Source organism: Aotus nancymaae, unplaced genomic scaffold, assembly GCF_030222135.1.
Source record: "Aotus nancymaae isolate 86718 unplaced genomic scaffold, 86718_ANA_hifiasm-v0.15.2.pri h1tg000064l_1, whole genome shotgun sequence".
In the NCBI taxonomy this organism is placed as follows: Eukaryota; Metazoa; Chordata; class Mammalia; order Primates; family Aotidae; genus Aotus; species Aotus nancymaae.
In genome coordinates this window covers 23,156,887-23,181,831 of record NW_026988479.1, presented here as the reverse complement: position 1 = coordinate 23,181,831, position 24,945 = coordinate 23,156,887, and the positions used below count along the sequence as shown (strand labels likewise).

Genomic DNA, 24,945 nt, shown 5'->3' with positions numbered 1-24,945 from the left:
GGATGGGAAGGAATTCATACACAGTGATGTGTTTATGAGATTCTTGTGTGTTTACGAGTATAAAACAGTAAGGAAGTTTTCAGTAAGTCCCAGAAATCAACCTATAATTAGTAATGACACATATGGGAGGGTCTGGATATGTCCTTAAAAACTCAGTAAGAAAGTATTTAATGACGTTTGCTTACGCCTATAAAACTTTCCAAGGCATCGCACATCTAACAAGATCAATGCCACAAAGTGAGTTAGATTTTATTGGGTGAGCTAACAGTTTCCTGTGAAATGAGAACTTAAGGACTGTGCTTATTACACCAAACTATTCAGATAATAAATAAAGTAATTTAGATAATTGCCATTGTTGCTCTGACCTGAGATTTGTGAAATTCTCTACCACTATCATTTTCATTGCTCAGCAAATGACCTCCTATACTTTTGTAGCAACAAAGTTGAGAGTTAGTCTTCTTTATTTCTCACTACAAGTTTTTTGCATCCACTCTTGTGCTCTTACTCCATTTCTGAATATCAACCCATCTTCGACTGCTATATATTTCCTATTCACATTTCATCCTTTTAGAGATTTTTAGATTAAAAAGTCATCTTGGTTGTTTTCTTTTTTAATAATTTAATTATCAAATTATATTTCCCCAAGCGTTTTCAATTATGTATATATATCCACATATATATATCCACATATACCTATACACACATTTATACACATATATATATAATTTTTAATATTAGAAAATGACTTCCCCTACTGGAAAAGTGTACTTTTCTAAAGCAATAAAGATACATGGACTGAACCTAGTTCACATGTTTTCTGTTCTATCTTTGCTGGTTTTGTTTTGATAGAGCATTTAGTTTACAGGTCTCCACATTTCTTATAATTTCTAATATCCTATCACAAGGTTCTTTACACTAGACTGGACTCTAGATGTTTGATTTTTTTAAAAACTTCACTGCATATTACATTAAATATAACACATCTCTATTAAAATGCCAATGTAAATTTGGTTATAAATTTAAGTTCTTGATCCCATATCCCATTTATTAGCACTAAGTATGTGTCGCTCATTGCCTTATAGATTGGGGATACAATAAATAAAAGACTAAGAATATTCCTACTCTCAAAATACCCCTACCCCAAAGAGATAAAGAAAAAAATAAAAGGTAAGAGTTATTCTTTGGCAAAAATAAAACTATTTATAAAATGTGTGTTACTAGCCAAGTATTCATAACAAAATTGGTAATTATAAAATATCTATGTGGGTGAATTAAAAAAAGAAGAACCAACTCAAATCAACTACCAAGCTGTATAACTTACGTGACTAGACAAAGAAGGGCAATCTAAATCCAAAGCTAACTGAAGAAAGGAAAAAAATAACGATGAAAGCAAAAACACATTAAATAGAGACTAGAAAAAACAATGGAAAAAAATCAACAAAACCAAAACATGGCTTTTCAAAATTGGTGAAGCTTTAGATATATTGAAAGAGAAAAAGAAAGCTCTCAAATTACTAAGATCAGAAATAAAAGTTATACATTAATAGTACTCTTACAGAAATTTTTTAAAATTAAGATAATACTATAAACAATTGTATGCCAACACATTAGATTAACTAAATAAAATGAATAAGTTTCTGGAAACAATCTATCAAATTTAATTATGAAGAAATAGAAAATACGAGTAAACCTATAACTACAAGATTTAATCAGCAATCAAAACCACCTAGTGAAGAATAGTTCTTGCTCAGATGACTTAACTGGTGAATTCTGACAAAGATTTAACGAATAGTTAACACCAATTTTTCCCAAATACTAAAATGGAACACTGCCTAAGTCCCTCTATGAGACCAGTATTATCCTGATATTAAAGGTAGGTAAAGAGAGTATACAAAAAAGAAAACGTTAGACCAATAACTCCTATGATTATTGATGCAAAAACTGCTCAACAAAATACTAGCAAACCGTATTCAGCAGCATATTAAAAGGAACATATACCATGACCAAGTGGGATTTATTCTTTAACGAAAGAATGGTTCACCATATAAAGTTCAACCAACAAAATGCACTAAATTAGAAGAACAAAAGGGAGGAAAAAAAGCTCATGATCATCTCAGTTGATGCAGAAAAGATATTTAGCAAAATTCAACATGACTTTATGATAAAAACACTCAATAAACTAAGAATAGAAGGAAGCTTTCTCAACTTAATAAAGGCTGTGTATGACAAACTCACAGGTAACATCAAACTTGGTGGATAAAGAAAGAAAACTTTTTCCTCAAGATGAGGAACAAGATAAGGATGCCTATTTTTACTACTTCTATTCAATACAGAATTGGAAGTTCTAGCCAGAGAAACTAGGTAAGAAAAAGCAATAAAAGACATCCAAATTTGAAAGGAAGAAATTAAATTATTTCTGTTGGCAGATGACATGATCTTATAGGCAGTACCCTAAAGATTCTCTGAAAGAACTTTAAAAGCTAATAAAAATATCAAAGTTGCAATATACAAAATCAACACACAAAAATCACTTGTGTTTCTCCACATTAACAACAACCCCAAAAAAGCAAATGTAAAAAGTTCATTTACAATAGCATCAAAAAGATTAAACTACTTAGAAATAAATTTAATAGAAGAGGTGAAAGCCTTGCACATTGAAAACTACAGGTTCCATCCTCTCCCACTGTCCCCGTAGATCTCAGTCCTTCGGTGTGGGAGGAGTGGCAGTGGCCAGGAAGCTCAGCTAGACCAAGGCTCTTGGCACACTGGGGACTGCAGGCACCCAGCACTTGTCCTCCCGACGGCAAAGACTCCCAAGAGACGATCAGCTCAGCCCAATGAAGGGGTGGTAAGGGAAAAGCCCAAATCTGCCTTGTTGTCAGCTGAAACTGCTCCTGCAAAAGTGGACGTGAAGCCAAAAAAGGCATCAGGAAAGGATAAAACTTCAGGTCAAAAAAAGTGAAAAATGAAAAGGAGAAAGAGAGTAAAGAGAAAACAGTCCAAAGTTGTTAGCCAGAAACTAAATATTTACATGTATAAAATGGGGAAACTAAAACCGAGAAGAGTCCAGCTTCGAATGAAGCCAGAGAGAAAGAAGCCAGGTCTTGATTAATATCATATCCCATATCTTATCAGTGGTCCTTGTCTCTCTTCTTGTACAATCCAGAGGAATATTTTAATCAACTGTTTTGTAAATGCAAGGTTTTAAATAGCTCTAGAAACATTTTTAAGATGGAGGGAATCCCACCTCATCCCGCTTTTTAAGTGTATGCTCTCACTGACAGGTATTTTGGGGTATAACCAGAAACTAATGTGGGATATTGAATTATGGGAGACTTTTACTCTCTTAGATGTCAGGTTAACATTCCATTGATGGGGGGTTAGTTTTTATATCCTCTAATACAAGACATACACTAAATGGCAATATGGAGTCACAGTCCTGCATTTAATGTCTTCAACATTTTAAATTATGTCGATTCTCACGTTGTTTTTTGTAGAATTGTTTGTTTCCTGAAGAAAACCACTCCTTGATTATGGCTCTCTCTGTCAGAATTGTATATGCTCTGTAACATCTTTTTGGTCATGGTAGTCCTGATTTCCTAACAATTTTGTCAACGTGCTGTGAAAGATTAAAGTTTTGAGCACGTTGTGTGTAAGCGATTAGATTGTGAATTGGGTGGTTCGTATGTAATAGCTTATCAACATGTGAACATACTTGGATTTTGTAGCCTCTTAAGGAAAACTTGTCTCCAAATTTTAAGTTAGAAAGCCACTGGAATAACTTTTTTAAAAAATTACAATGCATGGCTTTTTAGATTTTCAGTATGTTTCTTAAGAATTGTGTACAAATTGAAATGTCTTTGTACTGATCTTCAGCACATCCAATAAAATATCAGTTATGAAAGAAAACTACAAATCACTTTAATAGAAACTAGAGAAGACATAAATACATCACAAGACATCTTCCACTCATGGATTAGAAAGCTTATTGCTAAGAACACAAAATCAAACACCACATGTTCTCACTCATAGGCGGGTGTTGAACAAGGAGAACACATGGACACAGGGAGGGGAGCACTATACACGGGGGTCTGTTGTGGGGGAGGGGGTGGACAGCGCGGGTGTGGGGAATTGGGGAGGGATGGCATGGGGAGAAATGCCAGATATAGGTGAAGGGGAGGGAGGCAGCAAATCACACTGCCACGTATGCACCTATGCAACAACCTTGCATGTTTTTCACATGTACCCCAAAACCTAAAATGCAATAAAAAAAATAATAATAATAAAAAAAGAAAGCTTATTGCTAAGCTGACAATACTAACCAAAGTGATGTACAATGATTCCCAGCAGGCACACAACTGTGCTTTATTATTTGCATTCTTTGAGTATGCTCAGCACATGTAAATGGGTAGCTGTAGTGAACTAAACTGGGCCATTAAGGCTACCAGTTTTTATTAGCTCTAAATCTCCTTCAGCTAAAGCAGGGGAAATCTGTTCTGCCTATACCTCCCTTTACTCAAAATACAGAACTGAAAGGAACTAACATTTTTAAAAGTTACTGGTGCTAAAGCTAAAAAAAAAAAAAAAAAAAAAGGAAAGTCCAAGAAAGAAAAAAGCAGCTCATTAGATGTCCAATTGAAAGGTAGCCCATTTTAACACAGGCTTTCTCAGGATTGAACAGTAATCCCATCACAAAATTAACATAATAATGCACATATTGGAAATTATGGCTGATACATGTCACCCTCTTTAAACATTCACTTTAGGCTCTAATACTTTAATACTTTAAATACTTCTATTTCTTATGTCGCCAATTATATAAGATTAATCTGTCCAACATCTACATCCAAGTCAATCAATTTATCATAATTTTGTGGTATATAGTTTAGAAAATGGGATTGATACTATCTTAAATTTAAATTCAGATTTTACAACACACTAACTATATGGTCATGGACATATCATTTAAATATTGATACCTCAGGTACCTCTTTTAAAAAATAGAGCTTAAAGTTCACAACTATTACTAAATTTAAATGTGACAATTTATGTGTGCCATACCGAGTAAATGGGTCAGTTGACCATACAGTGATAAGTTATTCCAATATTTATCTTAGTTATTTTTTCTGTGACCTTTTTTCATGTTGTACCCTTTTTAACTTTGTGTGTGTGTGTGTGTGTGTGTGTGTGTGTGTGTGTATTTTACTTCAAAAAATCTTAACATTGTCATAGACAGGCAGGCAGGGTCCAGAAAACCCCTTTCACTCAAGCCTACTCATTGACATACCGCATCATTTTTGTCACGATTTACCTTCAAAAACCAGTAAGAGAAGAAGAGATAAGAAAGATTTGTCTTGGCATCAACTGCAGTGGAGGAATAAGGACAGTTAATGGTAAAGTTTTGGTATGATTCAATTTTCACAATGCTCCCACTGTCATCTGAAGGTATAGTAATGAATATGGATGTTAAGTTTAAATAATTATCTTTTTATGCTTTGAAGTTTGAATACAAGCCATACGTGAAACAGCATGTTTTGTCCTAGGTATCGCAAAAATGAGGAACATAAACAATTGTTTACAGAATCTCTCTGTAAGTATTTTGCCATTTAAAAAATGTTTTTTAATAAAAATTTTCAAACATAGAACAATGTTAAAATAATTTTACAGTGAACACCTGTAAGCCTGATAGAAATCTGATCTGACCAGCGGGGATGGTTCCAATAGGAGATATAAGTACTTTCACCAAGGCCCTACATGTTGGCTCATGCCTGTAAACCCAGAACTTAGGAAGGCCAAGGGAGGATTACTTGAGGCCAGTAGTTTGAGACCAGCCTGGCCAACTGGGTGAAACTCTGTCTCTACTAAAAATACAAAAATTAGCTGGGTGTAGTGGTCGGTGCCTGTAGTCTCAGCTACTTGGGAGGCTGAGTCATGAGAATGGCTTGAAGCAGGTAGATGGAGGTTGCAGTGAGCTGAGATCTCATTACTGCACTCCAGCTTGGGTGACAGAGTAAAACCTTGTCTTAAAAAAAAAGTCCTTTCACCAATGCACAGTGATATCAAACTATACATAATTTTCTACATGTTTACATTAGAAGTAGTTAAATTGTTTCAGGGGTAGAAACTGAAGAAGAGAATTAGGCTTACTTCTAATGAGCATGGAATTTAGTCTACGGACAAAGCAAATGGGAGGGTGGAGACAAACAGCTGAGATGAGGATTTCAAAAGCTGTAAATGTAAAGATACACATTTTTAAACTAGGTAATAGAACACAAAATATCCTGATTGGTGAAGACATAATGCTGAAACTGATGACAGAGCTTAATAATAACAGCTACTAACTTCTTGGCTTTTGTTATGTATTAGATTAAGTGCTTTACATGCATTGTATCCTCAGTCTTCATCATACAGTGAGAAGGTAGATACTATTATCTTTATTTTTCAGATGAAGAAATAATGATACAAAGAAGTCTAAATGACTTGCTCAAAGGTATGTAACTTACATCAGAGCCATGATTCACATTCTGGTCTGTGTGACTTGAGGATGCCCTCTCTTATCAATGCTGTACCCAAAGAATACATTATGTCTTAATTTTTATCCATCAAGAGGAATAATCGTTAACCATGGAACAGAATGCTCATATAGTTTTCCTAGCATAATCTAATCCATTTTCTGGCTCTTTATCTAGAGCTTGGATACATCTCTCAGTCTGGCCAGGTCAGTCTTCTTTAATTATGTGCAATTAGGGGTAACGTCTATGTGCATAAAATATATTTGATATTTTAAAACCAGAAATATAATCTTAATATTCATTGTTAGAAACACATTTCATGCATCAAGGTAAAAGAAAAAATATTAGCAGTAGCTACAAAGTCTTTCATGAGTCAGGATCATTCCTCTTTGACATCTTCTATTATTTGCCTGTTTAATCATTCTCTTCAGTCACCAATGCCTTCTTGCTAAACCTTGAACAAAACAGGCATGCTCCGCCATCTTAATGGCTATTTTTTAGCTTCTCCTTTTTCTCTTCTCCAATTTATTTACTTGGCCAATTTCTTCATCTCTAGGTCTTCCAATAAAAACTACTGGAACCAACTGATTTAGTACTGCAAATGGTTACCATCTTTACCTAGGCATTTTTAATACATATTAATATATTCTGCTCATTTTTTTCTAATAGCCTTTGTCATCTTCTATCTTGTTATGCCATTTATTATTATAATTATTGTTTTAGTCTGTTTCTTCCTGCTGGAATCTAAACCTCATTAAGTTTTGAAGGGTCATTGGCCCTTCTCACTCCCATCCACACTGTATCCCAGGCACCTAGAACAGAGTCTACCATAGAGTAGGCCCCAATAAATGTTTGTTGCTGGACATTGCAGCTAGAGATGTATTCTGTCTGAGTTTCCCCAGTAAGGTGTTATTTATGAAAGCATGCTTTACTACATGAAAATACTCAAAGAAAGAGTTCTCAATACTTCCATATGAATGTTCAGAATGAGATACATATGTATCAAACTGCGGATCTTCATAGGGTTGAGGCAGCTACATAGAGGTTGAACTTGTTAACAGCAGAGCTGTGCTTTAACCTTCAGTCTTCTTTTAACTGGAGCTGTTTATTGGCAAGTGACTGATTTTACTGAATATTTACCACTTGTTGTATATTTTGTTACTTCTATCTGGTAAACCTTATGATATTGCTATTATAAAAAACCAAATACTGTATGTTTTTAGATATTATATAGTCCAAATTTTCCATTCCAGATATATTAAAGAAACTATGGTCTGTAGAGAACAAATGTTTTACTTTTATATAAAATGTTTTTTTCTGAAATTGGACAGAATAAATATTACGTAATCTAATAAATGATAGATTTATAAAGTAACTATAAGCGTAACATATGGTGATGTAGCCAAAATCCTTCATTATAAACATGCAGATTCTAAGAATAAAAGAAAGGAAGGGATTTTCCCAAGATCTCACAGTGACTGGATGATTAACCTAGATCAGGAAAATAGCTTTCCTGATCCAAACTTATCCCAGGTCAATTATTCTACATTGTATGTATATATTTTCTTGATCTCAAAGTAAGAACACAGTAAATGCTTTTGCAGAATTTACTTTATTGACAAGCGAATCAAGAGAAATAGATGTGCATTGAACTCCTCAAGACCCAGGCAGAGTAGGTATGTCTTTATGAATTAAAGGGATCCACCAGAAAAAGTATAAGCAGAAGTGAGAAAGAAGGCCGCAAGAGCTGGCAAGTCACCAGGGAACATTGGCTCTAACTCAGCATTTTCCAGGATGCTTTAGGCTAATCTTCCCACCACTTTTCCTATAAAAAAGAAAGACAAATATATACTCAGTGCAATATCGTAAGAATTCACCACAGAGTTTGGAAATAGGTTTAACAGCCCATTTAATTATTGGATTCTACAAATTCCATGTCTATGATTCCTAAGATGTTAATTACATGCACTCAGAGGTGACATCTGGCCTAGGTGTGGAAAGTATGAATCATAAACAAATCTCACAGTTTTGATAAGTCTTAGACTTTTTGGTACCAATTACTCATTCTCCAAGAGCAAATATGTATACAATTGAAAAAGGTAGAAGACACAGGAGAAATAATGTTAAAGAGACGATAGTTATTTTCTGAAAAAGACGTAAGAAGTTGAACAGATATTCAGGCATTTGACATTTTATAGCAAGCAATGCATTCAAGCCCTCTCAGTAATATGCCTCTATTAATTCAAATATCATATTATACCACTGACATTCTCCTGAGTAAAGTTTGGTATTAATTAGTCAGATGTGTTATATATAAGTGTAGACATACGTTCATGATATATTGATATTGCAGATTTTAATTAGAAATAAATGAAAACATTAAAATGTATCAAAATTATCAAATATAATAAGTTATAATGTATAAGACGTATACATTATATGTCTTAGAGCAGTTTAAAAAACTTCTCTAAGACAATCAAAATTAATAACAAAGTAAAGTGATTATGTTTTCCGATAATTTAGTATGTAATTTTTTTTGTTGTGTTTGACCCATCTTTTTTCAATCGAATTACCTGAAGCTTATTTCTTCAGTCTCTGTGGGGAGATATTTCTAGAATACCTCAGAAAAGCATTTTAGTCTTATTCTGGAAGCTTCTGTTTGCAAGAGTTAGCTTTGACTAATATAATACTTACACCACGGCCTTACAGAAGGCACATTTATTGCCATATGTCTGGCCATCAGAGCCACAGTGTGGGTTAGATTCCCGAGTGCAGTAGATCTTAGGGTCCTGGAACTCACCACAGTTAAACTACCAAAGTAAGCAGAGTGACATTGACATCAGTGCATTCTAAGAGGCTGTCCTTCAGAACAGAAACTTTAGACAGCAAAATTTAAAAATCATACATAAACAGTTGTGACATAAAGCACTCTGAAATATAAAATAGCTCTCCTTATCTAATGTATTCTACTTATCTGCTTAAGTATTTAATGTACCTAAGTAGAATACATTAAATATAATTGAGACATTTTCTTTTAGTCACAGGAAACTCATTACAAGGAATAGAAATTCTATTCAGGAGTAAATTAATGATGTTGTCAAATGCTATATGGGTAAAACTTTTTGCTCCAACATTAAACTGCTCCAACTGGGAGTGGTTTTTGATCATGAAATGACTTTTTAAAAATCATATTAATGTGCTCCAACAGCACTCCTTCCATATTGCTATGAAAACATGGATGAACCTTACAGGGGGCACCAGACATCACCTGATGCTCATTACTTTTCCCTGTGGATGCAATATCCATCCATTAGCTCTTGAAAACAAAATTCTAATGTGTTTATGTATATACACATAAACTAATATATATATATATTTAGGATATATATATGGATATATATAAAGTATATCTCTAAAGTATACTTTATATAGCTACATATATATACTTTATATATCCATATATGTAAAGTATATCTCTAAAGTATATATAGAGATATGGACATATATTTATATATAAAGTACACTCTATCTCTAAAGCGTATATGCGTGTATGTGTGTATATACTCTATCTGAAAAGTGTATATATATGGATACACTAAAACAGGGTAAGATGATAAAAAGACATTAGATGTATCTATAATTTTAGTGACTTGGAAGGCTGAGGCAGGAAGATGTCTTGAGGCTCGGAGTTTGAGACTAGCCTGGGCAACATAGCAAGACTCTATCTCTAAACTATATATATATATATATATTTTATTATTATCTTAACCTGTTTTAGAGTCTGTTGAATTTGAACTTTTGTGCTCACTACAATCATTTAGTAATGACTGCATAAGTTTCTGTGTTTAAAATGATTCTAAGGTTGCACTACTGTTGAGAACATATGTTATGACTGATTAATAATTATTATGGGCTCCATAGTTGGAATGGAAGCACCTGTGCCACTAACATATCCTTTCAACTACAGTTATTTTTCAAAAGTAGTTTGGAGTTTTAAGATCGTCTTCAGCACAATGTCAATTGAGTCCATATTTGGTGTGCAAATGACATTTGAGCCATTATTTCAAGAGAAATGACAGTATGCAATAGGTTAAGCCGAACTCCTCCAAATATAGGTGTGGAATGAAGTGACATTTAAACGTGGAGAAAGGAAACTTGTTTTATCTCTATCCTAGTTCCATTAAAGTGATACTGCCTTGTGTTTATCAGTTGCTTCATAATATTCAAGCTACTTTGATACAGATTATCTCAGTTGAGCCTAGCAATAACCCTGAGAAGTATATTTTTGAGTGATATCACATTAACCAGTTGATAGGTGAAAATACTGATCTTCAGGAAAATAAAATGGCTTACCAGTGCTTGAATATATCTCTTCTAATTGCTGTTTCAGAACTTCCAACAATTTACTATGATTGATTTCTATTACATCCTCACTGAGAAAATTAAAGCCCAATCATCATTATGTACCCTTGACCACACTTACAGTCAGAACATGTAAGCTGTGTTAAAATGCTTACTAGGTTTAATGTACCACATGAGGACTATAGGTAAAATTGTACTGTATTTAGGATTCATGTTAAATAAGTACATTTTACCTTCCTTTGCCATATTTTTTAAATGAGGAACTGTGAGATTGATATGTAATTTTGCTTCATTACAGTAACCCTTTACTATTTTGCATATACCATAACATTATGTTGTATACCTTAAATATACACAGAAACATTTATTGTAAAAATAATTAAGGAAATATATGAACATTGGCAAGAAGACTCACTCATTTGAGATGTCAGCAAACCATTATACGCTGACACAGTTCTCCAAAGGTTTGCATAGAAAACTTTCAGCAAAAAAATCATACAATTAAGTTTAAAAAAATATTACCACATATATCATGTTTAAGGTATTTGAGACTATAAAATACACATTTTTGTTGAAATATGACATCTTATACTATTGAGATTGGGTGGTATAATGCTTACCAGAAATCTTGTTAAGATTTTGATAGATAGAAGATATCTAGCCTTCTTATAGTCCCATCTATGGTCCCAGTTTTCCCCAATGCCCTGAAAGATAACTCCATCCTCTCATACTACTTCTAGAATAGTAATCTTTCCATTAGATCTCCAAATGGAAAAAAGGCAGAAATCTTGACAAAATTATATGTCATAGGGTACCTTTTTTTTCAAAAGCCAATGTATTTTATATTTAAGACACTAATGTACACATTTACAACTCTATGCTTGTGTCAAGACATACTGTGAACCACAGTATCAACATCAATTTTGTTTTTTATTTCACAAACACCCAATGGGTAACTAATACCTGGAAGACAGTACTGAGTGCTGGTCATAGAAAAAGAAATCAGTTACGAACACTGTCTCAATAAGCTCAGTGTCTTATCTGCATTAGGGAAGCAGAGAAGCAAATAGATAATTACAATGAAATGCATGATAAATGTCACAGTGAGACAAGCGCAGGCAATCTAGAAGCTGAGCAAAGGGCATCTCAATTAAAATATATCTGTTTCCAGAGTCCCCGGAGAATAGAAACAAGAAAGTCTCTTACATAAAAAAAAAAAAAGACACCTTCTTAAAACACCTTTCCTGGGCAATCAGGCATCTAATCTTGTGATCCAGTCTTTTTTCCTTTAGAAAGTAAATATGAAAGTGCAACCTGAAAAAGGCATTCACTTTCAGAGTTTCTAGACACTATATTTCTCCCCATACCCAAGTATTTTCTTCCTCGGCCCCCTGGAAGAAGACTAGTTAGAGCAAAGCATTTCAATAAATGAAAGAAAATCAATCAACTGGCATATGAACAAACTTACATAGAACAGATACAAATCATACTCTTAAATTTTAGTGGCCTTCGATGATCTCTGAAGTAAGCTGAGAATCATGTTTTAGAACCTGTTCTGCCAATGGACACATTGCAGCATTTTTTCACAGTCCATGGACCGTGTTATCTTAAACAAAGGACTTCAATGCCTGCCCCTCAATTTTCTTAACCAAAAAAACAACAAACAAGCAAAAAACACTTGTTCATGTCTCATTTTCAGATTCCCAAGGGTTTTATAAGGATCAAATGTGGTCATATAAAAGTTGTAGAGAGTTAGTATAGAATATTTGAAATAGTTCTGGATTAGGAGTGTAGAAAGTAACCTTCTTATTACAGGTCCATGCTAAGTACAGTAGCTCTAAAGGATCTCCGTAACTCGTACAAAATGGTCAACACCATGAGATTAAATGGTATCCTGGGGCTTTTCCAGCTTTGATGGTTCAAGATTTATCAATGAATACTTTCAGTGATGTGTTTTAAATAAAGCTCTTATGTCCTTACCTTTGGCTGGGTGAAGAGAAATAGCAACTTCTGCCCAAATACTTCCTCATTTAATTTTAGACAGTCCTCTAAACTCACTATGTGAGACATTTTAACATGGTGACTGGGCAGGAGAGGACCACTCTCTGTGGGCCCCAAGGGTTGGAGAAGGTGCAGAATGCCTCTGGAAATTTGAACTTACATGGTCATTAAGTCAACTAAAGACAGGATTATTCATACTTCAGTCTAGCATTTTAGTTTTACAAATAAAGCCAATGAAAATTTGCAGTCACACAAACATGGATTTGGGATAGAAGATGGCATTTCTTCTTTCTATTACTGACAAACACTACCTATGTGGTTAAATGATCTCCATTCTTTACCATATCTGTTTTCCTAACTGCTGCCAAGCTTGGCTTCCCCTCACCCTTATTTCCCTTCCCTTTCTACTGTACTAAAACTGCTCTCAAAAATACAGAATACATCTACTGGTTGTTTTAAAACTTTCTTTTTTTGGGGGGTTTTTACATTTTATTTTGTATTTTTTTAGGGACGGGATCTCATTCTGTCACCCAGGCTGGAGTACAGCTACATGATCACAGCTCAATGCAGCCTCGAACTCCTGAGCTCACATATTCCTCCTGCCTCAGCCTCCTCAGTAGCTGAGACTATAGGAACAACCCACCATGCTTGGCTAACTTTTTTTTTTTTAATTGTATTTTAGGTTTTGGGGTACATGTGAAAAACATGCAAGATTGTTGCATAGGTGCATACGTGGCATGATTTCTTTATGATATGTGCTACTCTTGATCACTCCAGCCTTTTTGAAACTCTTTCCAGACTTTCATTGTATGTTGGTTCTCTGGTTGTCTGTTTTTTCTCTTTCTTGTTGTCTTTTCTTTTTTCCTCCTATTAATTATACTCATTTCCTAGATAGTTTAATATACTTGGTTTTCTCTTCCTAATGACATACACTTTTCCATATGGCACTGAATAATCCCAGACTTTTTTTTAAACTGATTTTTATAAATATCTCAAACTCTAACTTTCAATAATTGGATATCTATCTATCTATCTATTATATCTATTATAGAGGTAGGTAGGTATGATACCTTTTACTAAATAATTTCATTTATACTTAAGACATTTATATGCAAAATACAACTCTTTCCTTCCAAACTAGTTTTGTAATCCATTTTTTCCATTTTTCATGATAGCAGCATTTTTTCAAATTCTCCAACCCTCCCTCAGACTGAAACATTGCCACTTATTTTCCCTTGTAAGTGTTACCTTCTGTGTGTTGCTTTACCTCATTATCTTTGCTGGTTGCAAATTTACTACCTATACCAGTCCTCAACATTTCTTGTCTGAACCAATACAGTGAGTTTTATTCTCTCGTCCTCCTTTTCCTCCTAATTTCAAATTCTTCCTGTGTGTGGACATGTTATCTTATTTGAAACTGATGTACTTATCATATTATTGCTTAATAAATGAGAATAGTAATTACTACCTTTACCTTTGCTTAAAAAATTGTGCTGCTCAAAGCTCTTTCACATGCACTACACAATGTCTCTCTATTGCTGATTAAAGGTACTATGCAGCCATGGAAAGCTCACTCCATATGGACTCAGGAGTCCTGAAGTGTTGACTTCACAGCTTTACTGCTGTTGGTGGACTTAAGGCAACTAGATCTCATTTCTGAGGCTTTAGTTTCTCAATCTGTAATTAAGTTATAGGTACGAGATAACATTTCCAAATCATATTTAGATATTTTAATTTTAAGTAAAATCAAGCTAATTAGGAAAAATGAAAAACTTCAAACTCATTATAGTCACAGAACATTGTGTTATCAATTGGATGAAAATTCCACCAATTCTTATCTTAAAATACAAGCAAAAATAAACTTAAGTATTCTGAAAAGTATTGTACAGAAAATGGTTGTCAATCATTGCTTTTAAAAGGTATGTTCTGTTCATTTCAATTTGAACTATTCCTCTAAACAGCTCTTTAAGGATATGGTTCCCAAATTCAGAGACTGATAGGAAAATATAAAAATATTAAAGGCAACACAGTAAGTGATTCAAAAAGCAAAATGTATTCAGTCAAAGGACTAATGTTATTCTGAAAATATGTCTTTTAAACATTTTGGTATTATACAACAATTTACTTAATGAAATGCCAGTGATGATAAATAGTAGTTTTATTTTACTCTTATTGTTATTGTATTATGTAATCCATCTCCTTGGCAAATTAAAGAGTTGTTAGCATATTAGTCATTTAAATTTACAGCGAAAATTTAACTGGAACATGATTTGCAAAAGTCTGGCAACATGATTTTGTTTAGCTTGAATAATCTTTTCAAATGAATGTGATTCTTTTAAAGTCCACAATTCAGATTGCAAACTATAGTTTCCCATCATATGTCTCATCATGAAGAGAATTCTTGGCATGAGAAGAATCACTTGAGTGTAGGAGGAAATCTTACTTTCTTTTTTCTTGGCTGGATCGGACATGAGCAAGAATTCTCCTAATGATAGTTTCAATGTCTTCTGCTGGCATTGAAACTTCCACCCTCCCTCCAGGTATGCAAAATAGAAATGGCAGCCTTGGTGCCATCTAAAAGCATAGGAGCTTCCCTGTCATTTATATTTGAGTGAACAAGAGACAGAAGCCTTATCAAGACAGGCTTGGTTGATAACAATTCGGACAGGGCAGGAAGGGGTTTTAGAGAGCATTGAATTCAAACCTTCATCTGAGTGATGTGGAAACAAAGGCAATGAGAAGTGAAGCAACATTTTTCAACTTACACAACAAATAAGTATTTATTAGGTCTCCACTCATCTATATTATCTGACTCCAGAGCCAATGCTTTCCAATACAGTTTGCCTCTTCTTACTAGAAAAAATGCTCAGGTTTTCTTATGTATAAATGTCATCTGGATAATTGCTGAAACCGCAGACTCAAACTCCCTTCATCTCTGATTATTATTCAATGTCTTGCATGGTGTCTGGGGATCTGTATATTTAGTAAGCAATACCGGTGATCCTAAAGCAAGCAAACTATAAGCCTTTGGCCTATCTAAGCATAAAATCAGTAAACAGTAAAATTTAAATGAACTTTAGAAAACACTCATAAAAAATCTAAGAAATCAAGTTTCAAAGAAGGGAAGTAACTTGTGTGTGATTGGGGAAACCAGGGTTAAATTCCATATTTACGAGTAATGGTCTATATTTTACCACCTAGTGAGACATAAAATGTGTGGCTGGATCTTACGTCCTTTTCTTATGTGTTTGTTTTCACATTTAGTATTGACTGTGCTATCATGCTTATTTAAACATAATAATACAACTTTAAGGTATACAGTTCATACGACAATGCAAACACACATGTGCATATGTCAGACATGACATATGTGCACCTACGTGTACATGCACGCGCACGTGCACACACACACACACAAACGCATCATTACTTGTAAGATGCATCCTAATTTCTGAGATGCTAAAATTGAAAAAACAAACAGTCTTATATAATGCAGTGAGTACATCAGGGTTGGAAAAATATTTCCAATGGCTTTGCCAACTCCAATCAGTTAGCGGTATTGTCTAGAAATTGTCACAACAAAGGTACAACAAGGCAAACCAAGGCTAAACTAGAACTAGTGCCAAGACCAAGTAGAAATGCTCAATATGGACAAAGGAACAGGATTAGCAGAACAAATAGCATTTGCATTGACATCGTGTTTGACAGTTAAAATGAAAAAGATAGAAAGACATTGGCAAATTAATTTGGAAAAATCCCAGTGATGAAGATACGTTGTGGTCATTCCAATTTTAAACCAAATAGTATTTAAATTTGAGTGAATAGTCTGTGTATCCTCAGTACAGAGCAATAAACTAATTTGTTGTCTACTTTCAGTTCCTATTTCTGAAAAAGAAATAATAGCCTCTATTCTAACTTCAGAGAATGTTGATTTTTAATCAATAACTAATGCATATATAACCTTTAATGGTTTGCCAAATACTTTCGCCTTGTTTATATAATTTAAATATAATTGCAATTCTATGAAGTGAATAATATTATCCCTTTTCTATAGTTGTGAAACTTGCAGCTCAGAGAAGTTGAGTAACTTGCCCAAAATCACACAGTGAAATCCATGAATTTTATCCCAGATACATCCTATTTTTATTTATATTTATTATTCTCTAAAAAATTATGAGAATCTGTGCTTAGGTTATTTTAAACTGGAAAGAGTTTAAAGAATAATAATTTCTACTGATGTCCGCATTTGGTTTGCTTGCTCGCTGTTTTTGCTCTGTTACCCATAGACAAATTTCTTTTTGACCAGTGAAGATCAAGCCAAGCACCAGGTAGAAAGAGGACACAAAAATAGGCACTGACCTGCCTTCCTTGACTGAAGACACCTGAAAAAAAAGCACAAAATTCGAACGCTGTAATTAATTCATGTGCAAAAAAATGTAATTTACAACATCAGGAAATTCCTAATATCTACTCCTGGTACTTGGCCATTTTCAAAAGTCATGGCGTGTTGTTTTATTTTTCTGCTCCTGCTCACTTCTTAAGGAGGTCATGTAAAGACATGAACCATGAGGAGGCAACAATTTGTGGAGGTCAAGGTGGGGTAGAAAAAAAATGGATTAAGGCTCTGGAGATTCATGTTACAGTCCTGGCCCAGTCACTAATTTACTACAGAAATGACCTTATCTCACTTTGGAGAGTTGAATTGGAAAGTATCCTCTGCCTTTGACATTTCAAGATTCATTTCATGCAGTTCCTCCCAAAAGCCTTTGCCACAGGCAGTTGGGAAAGAAATTACACTTGTTCTTTGAGTTTGAAATTGCTCAACTTTTAAGTCTTGGCCCAAATGTAAACTAGCAAGAAAGACTTCATTCTTTCCTGAGACTTATTTCTCCTTTTACATCTCTCTAAATTGCTAAAAAAGGAAAAGATCCCACATATATAGTCTTGTTTCTCTCCTTTTTCCTTCGTCTTAATATTTGTGTGTGTAATTTAAAATTGTGACTAGTTAGTTTCATGGTTTAATATACTGAAATAATGAAAACCCTCAATCCATTCTTGAAACGGGCTGCTTAGTTTTGATCTGTGGCCATTCCAATAGGACTCCTTTCCCAATCACTCTCACATCTAAGCCCAAGGGCACCGCAATGAGAGAGAGTGTGGATTAGCGCAATCTATCTCCAATCATGACCAATGAAAATTTCTTAAAGCACAATCTCTAATAATAAAGATAAGGAGAAAACAAGTTTCTTTTCTTTTCTTTCTTTTTTGTGATGGAGTCTCGCTCTGTTGCCCAGGCCGGAGTGCAATGTACAGTGGTGCGATCTCAGTTCATTGCAACCTCCGCCTCCCAGGGTCAAACAATTCTCCTGTCTCAGCCTCCTGAGTAGCTGGGATTACAGGCATGTGCCACCACGCCTGGCTAATTTTTGTATTTTTAGTAGAGACGGGGTTTCACCATATTGGTCAGGCTGGTCTCGAACTCCTGACTTTGTGATCCACCATCTCAGCCTCCCAACATGCTGGGATTACAGGCATGAGCCACCACTCCCAGCCAAGTTGTTGTTTTTTAACTTGAAAGAAGTTACGGTTCATTTTTTCCAGCAGTGATTACTGATCTCATTGATTTATAACTAGTAATGTGGGTGATTATTAAAATTACAAATCCTTAGGGCAATCACAAAAATTCTATACATAAAACCAGAGAGTGCCTGGGCAATCTATATTTTTTAAACACTCTAAGTGGTTTTTATGGCTAGGGACAATTTATTATTATAATTTTCGGTCAATTTTTCACTATACAAATCTGTCATCAGAAGAGGAGAGATTTACCTAATGTAATTGTATTACCTAATTGTATTAGTCAACTGGATCCTGTTAGAGATCAATTCATCTTTGTAAAGAGAAGAAAAGTGAATAGCAATTGATTTCTGAGACTATCTTTGCAACTAAACTTTACATAGTCAGATCTATATTTTTCTGCCATCTCAGCAACTGATTGAACTACTCATTAAGGTTATTCGGCTTGAGTAGTCAATTTTACTCTGTAATATCACAGAAGTACTTTATCCATTTTTTTTGTATCTCTTAGTGTATTTTTATGTAATTATGACTAGCTACAGTGAACATTGGCTTCTCTATTAGGTAAATCTTATTTAATTTTTTTTTTACTTGTGCAGCCATTTAAAATCTTGCATAGTAGTAAAATTCATGTGCTACTGTCACAACAAATGTTACATAAGATATGGAAGGTCCCAGGGCTTAGTTTTATTTCTAGCACTTTACGAATGAGACAATATCTCAGAGAATTATGATATTTCTTTAAGTGACACAGGCCAGATGAAACTAGGTCTTGGGTCTAAAAACTAGCATGTGCTTTGTCCACTCCAACATGAAAGAGTAGAATAAGGAAGGAAAGAAATAGCTTATGATGGACCTGCTCATTTAGATGGTTCTGTAAACATGACCTTTAAGTATGATTGTGCTTTGAACCTCACTAAAGTAGCCAAAGATATTCTCCTTCCTGAAGATTATTTAGTTCACCCAAACATATATATTTCTGCATTCTAAAGTTCAATTACATATTTTCAAAGATTTTTGCATTGCGTTTTCATTTTCTCCATCGTCTTAATTTTAATTATTTGAATTTCTTTGTAATAATAACTAAAGGGAGGAAAATATTCCTCTGTTCTGGAAAGCAAAACCAAAATTTAATGCAATTATCCATCCTCCAGTCTAGTTAATGGAACAAGCATCAAATGTGATGCCAAGAAAATCTGATTCAAATTCCATATGCTACCTACTAGTTGCAAGTCTTCTGATAATTTTCTCAATTTCTCTCTTCCACAGTTTCTTATATGAAGAACAGAGATACAAATACCTTACTATCAGTCTTGGAGACAATACTTAAAATCCCTTAATACATACCTAAAATATAGTATATGCTTAACAAATCACAGTAATTTTTATAATTATTACCATCATCATTGTCGTCATCACAATCATTAGCATCATTATGATAATCTCTCAGAATTGGTCTTTTACATCAAAATCATTAGGATTTTATAATATAATTAAAAAAAAGCTACTCATCATATCCAGTTCAATATAAATATGGGATCTAAATTTTAAGAAAAAACTTACCTGAGAAAAAGCAGAAGAGAGCCAGAGAGATGAGCAGAAAGATACCTGACAGTTTCATCGTGTCAGTTAGCTCACTCAGATCAAGGTGGCTGCTTTGTCCAGCTCAGCTTCTCTGTAAAGACAATTCTTAGAGCCCTGAAACACATTCAGACATATATATACACATGTCTGACATATATATACATAAATACACATAGACTTGATACAGTGAGCTGGGATCTCCACCTTCTTTAAAAATCACATTCTAAAACCATATGAGTCCTGTGTAGTTTATGCATTTATTGGGGCCTGTCAACACTTTAAAGAAATGCTTCATGCTCCCCATCAATCTTAAAAATTAGGACAATTATGTGAGTCGCACCTTAGATCTTATTAATAAAGGATGTCATTTTCTGCTGGTAGCCTACATTTTCCTAACAACCAATACATCCTCCAGTCTCTTCTCTCTAAGGTTTCGCTACATCATAGCGATGATTCACTGGTTGAGTTCCACTTGATCCCTATATTTCTTTCAGACAGGTCTTACATGTCTGTGGTCCAAGTGAGTAACCACAGGATAATAGAATCTTGGGTGTAACTTGGATTTTTAGAGTCCAAATCATTCAAGGTGTACCGAAAGGAGACAGATATTCCACACTGTAGCCAGAACTACACTGGAAGAAGCATTTTCTGGGCAGGAATCAGCTTATTAATTTTTTTTTTTTTTTTTTAGATGGAGTTTTACTCTTGTTGCCCCGGATGAAGTGCAATGGTGTGATCTCAGCTCACCACAACCTCTGCCTCCCAGATTCAAGAGATTCTCCTGCCTCAGCCTTTCGAGTAGCTGGGATTACAGGCATGTGCCACCACACCTGGCTAATTTTTGTTATTTTAGTAGAGACAGGGTTTCTCTATTTTGGTCAGGCTGGTCTGGAACTCCCAACCTCAGATGATCTGCCCACCTCGGCCTCCCAAAGTGCTGGGATTACACGCATGAGCCACCGCGCCTGGCCCAGCTTAATTTTTAAATCACTATTGCAGTCAAATGCCAGTGGTTTTCCATTTTTTAGTCAAAATAAATAAAGGAGTGAATTATATTCTTTAATGTGTAACAAAAATTTATTTTCTAAAATAACTGAATTGAATTTTGTTTTTTTTTTTTTGACAGAGTCTTGCTCTGTCACCCAGGCTGGACTGCAGTGGCAAAAGATTACAGGCATGAGCCACTGCGCCCAGCCTGAATTGAATTTTTGAAATGAGCAATATATTTCCTTTTTTTTTTCCTGAAAGTAAAAGAAGTAGTCATAAAGACCTTTATAATCTTTACTCCTTGAAAATATACTTTTCATATAAAAGTTAGATGAATCGCATGAGCTTTTATGGCCAATTTAATTGCCAGATGGATGAAAGAGTGGGAATTCATAACCTTCTTTCAGGGAACACACAACAAAAAAGAATGGTTGTAGTGAAAACGAGAACGTCTACCTAAAATCATAAACTACTATTTAAAATATCATGAGGGAAATAATCTTAAAGTCCTTTACAGAGAGATGTAGATCAGGTGTTAAAAGTGTTCAAAGACACTATTGAAACATGTTAAAAACTGTATTTAAAATTTTCTTGAACCCTTTATGTGGAGAGGAGTCAGAATGTTTAGAAAAACAGAATACATGGGAAATTGCTTAAGTCATGAAATTTAAAAACGACAGTTGTGCAATTTACCCACTTGTGATCTTTAAGTATGTTTTCTCACTAATATAAAGATCAGCTCTTAAAATGAAAATATTGCATAGCCTGCTTTTAGGTACTGCTGTGACCTTCCTCATTCTTTCCATTCTACTTTCTATGTTTCTTCCTCCTTTTTTTCTTCTTCTGTGACTAGAATGTACAGAATTAGTTTAGTCGTAATCTTAGGTCCAAAAGTGGCAAAAATTTGAAAGCATCAACAAATAATAAAAAAAAACAATGTAACAGTGGTAGTCAATCATATGCCATCATTAAATTCATGGTGGCATTTCTAAACTTCCTGTTTAAACTTTTTCCTCTCTCCCCAAAGTTTCATTTTTGGTCTTTGCTTCTCATATTCACCTCTAAACTCTCAGTCACTGTTTACCTAAATATTTCTATCTCCCTATCTTCCAGTTTTTCCTTCCCTGCTTTCCTCTGATCTGCAAGATATTTTAATTTTTTTAATAGAATTATATTTACTTAGAATGATTCTATCCTCTTAATGTTTTCAACTCTCTATCTTCAACACTTATACTACCTATCACAAAAAAGCTTAGGAACATGAAAGCACAAATTAAGTATTGGCTCTGGATAGAGATAGGGAAGGAAATATTACATCATAAGTATATATACTTCAAGAAAGAATCTGATATCTAATGATTGAATCACCATTTGTGTTAGGTTTCTGAGGCCATATGAAAGATTTGGGCTGTGTTTTAATACAACCTAAAGGAAAAGGTAAGAAACATTCTCTGGGAAATCACTTAATTGGCTCTTTAGGAAGTTGCGATAATAGAAGTTAATAAATTATAGGCAATTATTCACAGACTATATACAATTATAGTCTTTACCTGCATAAGTAAAATACGGCAGTTGAATTTTGTTTTATTTAATATCCTGAAGAAAAATAGAGAAAGTTTTAAAAATCTTAACATTTAAGAACAAGTAAATGTCAATATACTGAATCAGGTAAAAGAAAAAAAAAAAAGAAAGAAAGGAAGATGTGGAGAATGCAATAGAACTCATGGCTCTTATACAGACATAATACAATGCAGTCCCAACATACATACAGGGGTCTTTCAAAATACTGCTATGCATACGTTTTTATGTAAAGACACAAATCCTTTAAGAACATATTTCCAATGTAAAATTTATTATGCAAATATTATACATTTACTAAAAATATTGCTGTTCATGGTAGTATACAAAATCATCTGGATTTTATTTAATACACATGCAAGGGACTCTAAAGTATATTTTAATTCTATCATTTTTACTGCCAGCTGTATCTATAATATCATTTCATTTATTGAAATGCAGCTTCATTGCTTTCAGAATGGTTAGCTCTGAGTCCAAGGAGATACATATATCTGTGCCTGTGTGTTTTAACATTTTACTTGTTTGTATAAATTTTCATTTTCCCAACATTGTTTATATATAGTAAAATGTATTGTTTTGAAATGTCACTTCTCAGACAGTTATGTACTCTATTTTCTCTCAACCTCCTGAACCCTTCCACCATTTAGCATAGGGCATGAGATAGAAACAATTTTTTTTAATAAAAAAAGGATAGCCACCACCTTAATCCAAAAAAGTACTAATCAAGAAAGTCAGTGCTTGCCATTGAAATATAGAGTGGTCCTTTTTAACATCCTTAGCAGTGCAATAGACAAAAGTCAAGCATTTTTTATTTGCAACAATCCAATATTTATTCAGAGTGAAGATTGTTTTTCATAGAACTTCCATTGGACCACATAGGAAAGAGGAGAAATATTTCCTAGGACCAAGAGAAGGGATCCAGGAAAAGAAGATAAAGTGGGTTTTCGAGCTTAGACTTCCTTGTCCTGGTTTAGTTCAAAATATTTGGCTGTTGGAGGCAGCTAAAGCATTATTCGACATGTCATGAATGAAACAGAGTGGGCAGTATGGAGGGAAATATCCAGGTATTTGGACTTCATAGCAGTCTTACAGGGGTCTGTCCTGTTGCAATGAAGGGCAGAAAAAACAGCTGAAATCCATAGTCCCCAAGAATGACAAGTGCTGAGAGAGCTCAAGAAGAAGAAGGGTTTTTTGTTTGTTTGTTTTAGAAGAAAGAAGAAACAATCATAGAGTGAATCGGCAACCAACAGAATGGGAAAAAATTTTTGCAAACTACCCATCTGACAAAGGGCTAATATCCAGAACCTACAAAGAACTAAAACAGATTTACAAGAAAAAAACAAGTCCATTCAAAAGTGGGCAAAGGATATGAATAGACACTTTTCAAAAGAAGACATACATGAGGCCAAGAAACATATGAAAAAATACTCATCATCACTGGTCATTAGAGAAATGCAAATCAAAACTACATTGAGATACTATCTCACGCCAGTTAAATGGCAATCATTAAAAAATCTGGAGACAACAGATGCTGGAGAGGTGGAGAAATAGGAACACTTTTGCACTGTTGGTGGAGTGTAAATTAGTTCAACCATTGTGGAAGACAGTGTGGAGATTCCTCAAGGACCTAGAAATAGAAATTCCATTTGACTCAGCAATCCCATTACTGGGTATATATCCAGAGGATTATAAATCATTCTATTATAAGGGCACATGCACACAAATGTTCATTGCAGCACTGTTTACAATAGCAAAGACCTGGAACCAACCCAAATGCTCATCGATGTTAGACTGGACAGGGAAAATGTGGCACATATACACCATGGAATACTATGCAGCCATAAAAAACGATGAGTTTGTGTCCTTTGTAGGGACATGGATGAACCTGGAAACCATCGTTCTCAGCAAACTGACACAAGAACAGAAAATCAAACATCGCATATTCTCATTCATAGGCGGGCGTTGAACAAGGAGAACACTTGGACACAGGGAGGGGAGCATCACACATGGGTCTGTGAGGGGGAACTAGGGGAGGGACAGTAGGGGGTGGGGATTCAGGGAGGGATAACATGGGGAGAAATGCCAGATATAGGTGATGAGGAGGAAGGCAGTAAACCACATTGCCATGTATATATCTATGCAACAATCTTGCATGTTCCTCACATGTACCCCAAAACCTAAAACACAATAAAATATATATTAAAAAAAAATAAAACAAGGGACTTTGTGTTAAGAGACACTACTACAATTGATGACTTGTTAGGGGGAATCATATAACTCAGCAGAGTGTGCTAAGACATCAAACAGATAACAGGGAGCTGGGACAGGGAGACCCAGGCCCTCT

The 24,945-nt window shown here is 34.5% G+C and overlaps 1 protein-coding gene across 1 annotated transcript; it reads right to left on the bottom strand.

Moving 5' to 3' along the window:
- Nucleotides 1-8,105: 8,105 nt before the first annotated feature.
- Nucleotides 8,106-20,492, bottom strand: SPINK6 (serine peptidase inhibitor Kazal type 6). The gene is made up of 5 exons (XM_012450565.2): nucleotides 20,377-20,492; nucleotides 20,016-20,150; nucleotides 17,235-17,257; nucleotides 9,207-9,322; nucleotides 8,106-8,337 (listed from the first exon to the last, which is right to left on the bottom strand). Exons 2-5 carry the CDS (start codon nucleotides 20,071-20,073, stop codon nucleotides 8,292-8,294), a joined length of 243 nt encoding a protein of 80 aa, XP_012305988.1. The 5' UTR covers nucleotides 20,074-20,150; nucleotides 20,377-20,492; the 3' UTR covers nucleotides 8,106-8,291.
- Between the last annotated feature and the right edge of the window lie 4,453 nt (nucleotides 20,493-24,945).